General features: G+C 26.3%; 1 protein-coding gene across 1 annotated transcript in view; it reads left to right on the top strand.

The window, feature by feature from the left end:
- LOC107439276 (multiple epidermal growth factor-like domains protein 6) overlaps window positions 1–6,915 on the top strand; it is a 278,214-nt gene that overhangs the window by 207,884 nt on the left and 63,415 nt on the right. Inside the window, exons 11-13 of the mRNA XM_071187265.1 lie at window positions 446–565; window positions 813–950; window positions 3,773–3,895. Of these exons, the coding sequence (XP_071043366.1) occupies window positions 446–565; window positions 813–950; window positions 3,773–3,895 (381 nt within the window). The remainder of the gene's footprint in view (window positions 1–445; window positions 566–812; window positions 951–3,772; window positions 3,896–6,915) is intronic.

The raw sequence follows: 6,915 nt of genomic DNA, 5'->3' as shown, positions 1-6,915 counted from the left end.
ATATATTAAAAAGCTTCAATTAATCTTTTTATGTTATTTCTCTTCCGTAAATCCTTTTCTTAATTTATTATTCAAAACGAAATGCTTTCTTACGCTTTTAAATTCTCATCCTGTCTTTTAATCTATTTTTGACTCAAGTAATCATTAATTAAAAGTAAGATATTTTCCCCTTTACTCTTTGTGGGAATCGCGACCTATTTAATAAACCAATTACAATTACTAAGATTTCCCTTATTCCCTACAATAGAACATTTTACGTATTTACTTTGCAAGATTTTCCCTAACTTATAATGAGGAGCACAACATTTCGTGACCACTTTGATAAACGCTCTCTGTCTAATAATAAATAAATAAATTTTGTACCCTCCTTCCCTGCCTAAGACCTGTTTTAATCCTTCCACTCGGCAACGATGTTTTATATATATTCATTCTTTTTTTACAACAGATATTGATGAGTGTTCTTCAAACAATCCATGTGCTCATGTCTGTCATAACACTCCAGGCTCTTACTCGTGTATGTGCCATCTTCACTTCCAACTTGGAAACGATGGTCGTTCATGTTTCCGTAAGTAAATCATCTTAATTTTCACATATATATTACCAAGATACATTTTTATTGCATGTGTACATTTGACTAATTATTTATTATAATTTAAAGATATTTATTATGTAAAATAATTGGATTATTTGAAAGATTATCAATCGCAAAAAGTTTAATTCGACTTAAAATATGTTTTCTTACAAGAAAATATATTACACTTAGTAAATAAAATAGTTCAGAATTTAAAAACAAAAACCCCTGTTATTTACAGGCATTGAAATGGAAGTAGTAAACTCTTGCGCAGATAAAAACGGTGGTTGTGATCAAAAATGTCGCCATGGACCTGGTGGAGCAATTTGTAGCTGCTATGCTGGTTACGAGCTGGACGCAGATGGAAAAAATTGTAATGGTAAGGAATTTTGTTTCTTATGTTTCGTCAATAAATATATTAAATAAATATATTTCTTTAATTAAAAATTCAAGTAAAATGAAGCCAACTATCTTATCTGAACTGGAAAAACAAGCCAAGCGTTATCAGAGAAAAACGCGAATATAACAAGAAAAACTTATTTAATTTCCTACACACAAAGTAGCTTTTAGTAAAATTGCAAAAAAAATGGTATAAAACAAATATTTTGATGTTACGATAAAATTGTTCTTTATTTTAAGCAAATCTTGTAAGAGGAAACTCAAAATTCTTTTGAAAATAAAAAGCACTTTTTGAACTAATCCTCTTTTAAGAATAAAAATTAATATGTTATAAAGGAAAATCTTACACTGCAAATATTTTTTCTTCTCCCAAGGGTTACAAAATATTTTGAAAGGTAAGTTTCAAAACGGAACAAATCCCTTTATGAGGTATTTTTGTCCTCTAGCGAAAAAAAAATTTATTTTAAAGAATGTATATTCTTTGTTATACGATTATGTATATTCTATTTTAATAATACGCGTGAAAAATCTCCATGTTTATGGAGAAAAAATATATTCTAAGTAGTAAACTTATTCTTTTACGAGGAAGAATCTCTGCGGATCATCAATCACAAGATTTATTAATTTTTTGTTATTTTAAAGCTCTCTTTATTGTAGCATTGATTCTTATATTTTTGAATAACTTTTTATTCTTGAATATTTTAAATCATAAAAGGGCAATTGTTAAGAGGTGGGAGCCTGAGACAGATAAAAGTCTAAAAAATTAAGCTTAAATCTAACTCATTATAATTCTGTCAGCTTATTTTTGTGATAATAGTTGTTAAGTTAATTTACAATTCCGTCAGTTCATTTATATGATAATAGTTGTTAAGTTAATTTACAATTCTGTCAGTTCATTTATGAGATGTTAGCTGTTAATTTATAATTTTATCATTTCATTTATGAACAGTTAGATACTAAGTTAATTTATTCTGTCAGTTCATTTATGAGATGTTAGATTCTTGAGAAAGGAATCGAGATAAATTATTTCAAAAGTTTTCAATTAATTTCACCTAAACAATTTATTTTTTCTAAACGAAAATTCGAATTTTGGACACTCACGCCATTAACCGAGCTATTTGAAGGCGTAACAATCCTTTTTAAATAATGTCCATATGTCTAAAAATGTTTTCATTTTTAGACATATGGACAGTATTAAAAAGAATTGTTACGCGTTAAGAGAACAACCTTCAATTGTATACCGTAAAATAGTTTGGAGTATAGTTGACACCATTTTTGGTGTTGAGCTAAACTAAATACATTTTAAAGTATAAAAATATAGTTATCGTGCAAAAAATTACAGAAAATTGACAAAATAACACTTGTTTGAAAAATTAATGGGAATATATTATTAAAAATGTGCTTATTTTTTAAACGAATTGTTTTTTCAAAGAAGCCACAAAATGATTCGAATGCGCATGAAAATATGAGTTGTCAGTAAACAAATAAGCAGAAAATTAATAAATAAATAAATAAAACTATGAAAGTGAAAAAGCAAATTTAAAAAGTTGTGACTACATTGAACATGAAAAATTCTAGTTTACCTCAGCACTAAAAATGGTGTCAACTATATACGGAAATGTTTTCAGTGTAGATTTACTTGAAAATGTTAATAAATAACGGCACCAGATAAGTTATATTTTGCTTTGCGAATTATTTCTAAAAAGAGGAATCTAGTGTTTTGATACATGTCTAGATGTAACGATCAAACCAGCGTTATTATTTTACTGAAAATAAATTAAATGAGTCCTTTAAAATTATTTATATCCTCTTAAAAAATTTTTAGAATATTTTCTTAAAATATTTATTCAACAAAATTCTATTTTCCTACACATGAAATTACGAATAGTCCAAGTCTCGAAACAATCGCAATGCCGATAGTTTTTCTCATAAATTTATTGTTTAAATTAATCTGTTGTTTTTAAATTCTAAGAGAAAGGTTATAGTGTTCATTTTTTAAATGGAAAAGTACTTTACGTAAGTAGTGAATATTTAATGCATATGAGACAAGTATCAATCGAATTCAAAATTAGTTCTGGTAACTGTATATGCAATTCAAAATAATCTAATGTCCTAAATTCTATTAATGAAATTATTGTGTTATTTTTTTAAGTAGAGAAGTATTTTGCATAAGTAGTGAATATTTTTAGCATATAAGAATATAAAACAAGTATCAATCGAAATCAAAATTAATTCTGGTAACTGTATCTGTAGTTTGAAATAATCTGGCGTCCTAAAATTCCATGAATTAAGTTAAAATGTCAATTTTTTTAAACAGAAAAGTATTTTGCATAGGTAGTGAATATTTTATGCATATAAGACAAGTATCAATCGAATTCAAAATTAAACTGTAGTGACTGAATGTGTAATTTGAAATAATCGTATGTCCTAAAATTCTATGAAAAAAGTTATCGAGTTATGATAAATTACTTTTCGTTTTTGAAAAAATAACATAACTTTTTTCATAGAATTTTAGGATATACGATTACTTTAAATTACACATTCAGTTACTACGGTTAATTTTGAATTCGATTGATACTTGTCTTATGTGCATAAAATATTCACTACTTATTATTTTAAAAAAGAAAAGTAATTTAACATTATTAGTGAATATTTTATGCATATAAGACAAGTATCAATCGAATTCACGATTAACTGTAGTGAACATTATTTGTCATTATTATATATTGTGTTAACTTTATTGTCTAACATTATCTTAACCTTTGAGAAGTACCTAAAAAAGAATCTACCTTTCTTCTTCAGATGTGGATGAGTGTCAAAAAGGCTTATCCCAGTGTAAACAAGACTGCAACAATAGCCCTGGGGGTTATTCATGTGCTTGTCGTTTAGGTTATACTTTAGATCGAGATGGAATTACATGCAATGGTGAGTATTTTATTAGTTATTCACCTAAGAATTAGATCTCTATTAAGATTCGACACCTAGAGATTATTCCATTTTTTTTTTGTCTTTTTTTTTCTTAAATTTCTGTTTTGTTTTTTTCTCTCCATATTTTACTAATTTAGCCGTTGTCCTCATATGTTAAAATAAAGAAATTCTAGAACAAGGGAGCTGTTATCAGTGACTACTATGAACTTTAAAAATGTTTCAATATTCAGGAATTGGAGTTTTTTTTTCCAAAAAAATTAGACAATTATGTATTTTTCTGAAATTTTTATGTAGCCTCCTCAGACCTTGTGTTCGATATACCTAACGTCAAATTTTAAGCCTATGTAATCCTCAGAGTCACAAGCTTTTTATTTGATTTGATTCTTGCACCTTTATTATTATCTTTTAAACTACAATTTTTTCAGTCTTTAGTTCATGGAATTTAGAGTTATTTTATTGTAAATTTTCGAACAGTCATCACATTCGTTTTTATAAGGTGATTTAGCTATTTTTATTTTTGTTAGGTTTTCGTTACGTAAACGATTAAATATTAGCCCAGTGGAGCTTTTTAGTCGGTTAATCAATAAAAATTTTATATATGAAGCATTTTCCGGATCTCGGAGAATTTTATGATTTTTTCCGTTTTTGTTTCTATGACTAAAAGAGTGCTGCCGCAGACCAGCGCTCTTTTAGAGAACGGAAAATTGTAATTGTTTTAAGAGAAAAAAAAACATCTGCTTGAAAAAAATTTCATGAAAGCATTAGAGAACTATAAAAATTCACTTTTAGCAAATTAACTGCTATTTAACTAAAAATTTTTCTATGAGTGCTGCTGTAGACTAGCGTTCTTTTAGAAAATGGAAAATTGTAAAAACCTTTATTCGTTCAATTATTGGAGAAGAAATACTGAATTGTTTATTGCTTATTTCATGCATGGTTTAGTGAAAATTGATTTTCATTCGTTAAATTAAGAATTTTCCCCCTCCCAAAATATATTATCAATGCTCTCCTATACTAGACATTCAGGTTTACAAAACCCTGACTCCCGTGGAATCAAACTTTTAAACCAACCCAATCAATATTTTGTTTACGTTAGTGTAAGGCAATTTGGTTTTTGAAAAGTTATGCAAAAGAATGCTGAATATATTAAAGAGGAAGAAGAATTATTAAAAAAAAACTATTATTAGATTTGTACAAAAAAAAAATACGTAAAACATTTCTAAAAATATATCTGTCCATTGTCATGTTTAATAGACCCAATAGCAGTTTAAATTCTTAATAACAAAATTTAATTTACCTACTAAATTGAAATCCAGAAATTCAATTCAACTAAATTTTAGTCGTTCCGTACACTGTAAAACTGTAGTGTACTACTTATTCAAGTTTGGTGTTGAAAAACAAACTATAGTGTGAATGTTTACGTTTTTTTTAATTATTTGAAAAAATTTCCAAAAACGGTAAAAAGTTCATATATTTTATTTTTGAAATTGTTTTTATACCTTATTGTTATAATTTGTGGTGCACAAAGAATTTTCGTGTTTCTTAGTAAAAAAGGTTAAAAAAGATACTCCTGGTTTTGTATTAACATGTTAATTAATATATTTCCAATGAAATCAAGTCATTTCCGACATTATTCTTTTAACCAAGGAACTTTTACTATACAAAAAAATATACGAGTAAAAATGATCCTTAATTCTTGCAAATCCTTAATTTAAAAAACGACTAAACTTTTTTCATCAGACTTTTCAAATTACCTTACAAAGTAAATATAATAATTCTCTTTATTGTTTGATTTTTATTTACTATTATTAACAGTTTTCTGTAAAATCAAATGTGTGGTTTTTTAATTATTATTTATCCTTAAATTTTTAAATTCCTAACGTCGCGAAATCTAACTTATCTGTAACTTGTTTCTGCGTAAATTTTTCTTCATCGCAATTAATGTAAAATGAATCATTCACTTAAAAGAACATTGAAAATCCATTAACTGCAGGTTTTGAAAGAATACATCGTCTAAAAACGCATTAAACGGCTTAAGAGTCTAAAAAAAAACTGAAGCGCTAAATGGTGTTGTTTTATTAATTACTCATTATTATAACATTATTTTTATACGGTTTCGAAGAATTTTAACAGACTTCAGTTCATGCTACATTAAACTTTCGAGAAATAGTTTATGAAGAAAAATTATTTTTTCAGGAATAAATTAATCAAAAAGATAATTAAGTTTAACTTGTGTAAAATTATTTGAGCAATACCGGTGTAATTAATAAGAGACTATTACGTGCGTGTGTTTCGCAAAATAAATGACTTTTCGTCATTTTGCACTCTAAATATTTCTCATAAAATCATAAAAATACCATTTATGAAGAAACTTTAAAAAAATACTAGATTTTTTATTATACATTTATTCAAATGATTATTTCTTTTTGTTCGTTTACAAAAATACCCTTTCTAATGTACTGATTTCATAAGGGTAAGTAAGAAATGTATCTAATAGATTTTATTGTCTTTAATAATTATAAAAATGTCATAAAATAAATATAAAACTTTTGCTAAAGAAAAATTAATTGATTAGTTTAAATGATGGAGCGAAGCACTAAAATATATTTTTAGAAAGACACTGAATTTTACGCAAGGTTTTATGTAATTTACATTATATTATACAATTTATTGTTATTTTATTTATCAACTACAGCTTAAAGAAGAAATAAAATAGTAGTTCTATTCAACTTTAATTAACTAAAATAAAGAAATATTAAATATATAAATAATACAGCAATGATACTTCACAAAAAATGCTGCCAGATTTTATTTAAAGAAATATTTGGCTTTTTGCCGAACTAACTTGACTAATGAAAATGGAACCGTCTATCTTTTAATGAAAGATAGTCCATTTATGTGACAGGAGGTCACAACTACTAACTTTATGTCCCTTTTTATGACATATTTCAATATTTTTATCTTATATTCCACATTAAAATAGTTTGTTTTGAATTACCATCAGCCGCCGTAGAGTT

The sequence above is a fragment of the Parasteatoda tepidariorum genome, chromosome X1 (genome assembly GCF_043381705.1).
Source record: "Parasteatoda tepidariorum isolate YZ-2023 chromosome X1, CAS_Ptep_4.0, whole genome shotgun sequence".
NCBI classification, from domain to species: Eukaryota; Metazoa; Arthropoda; class Arachnida; order Araneae; family Theridiidae; genus Parasteatoda; species Parasteatoda tepidariorum.
Note: the sequence above shows the minus strand (reverse complement) of the source record. Positions and strands in the feature narration are given on the sequence as shown.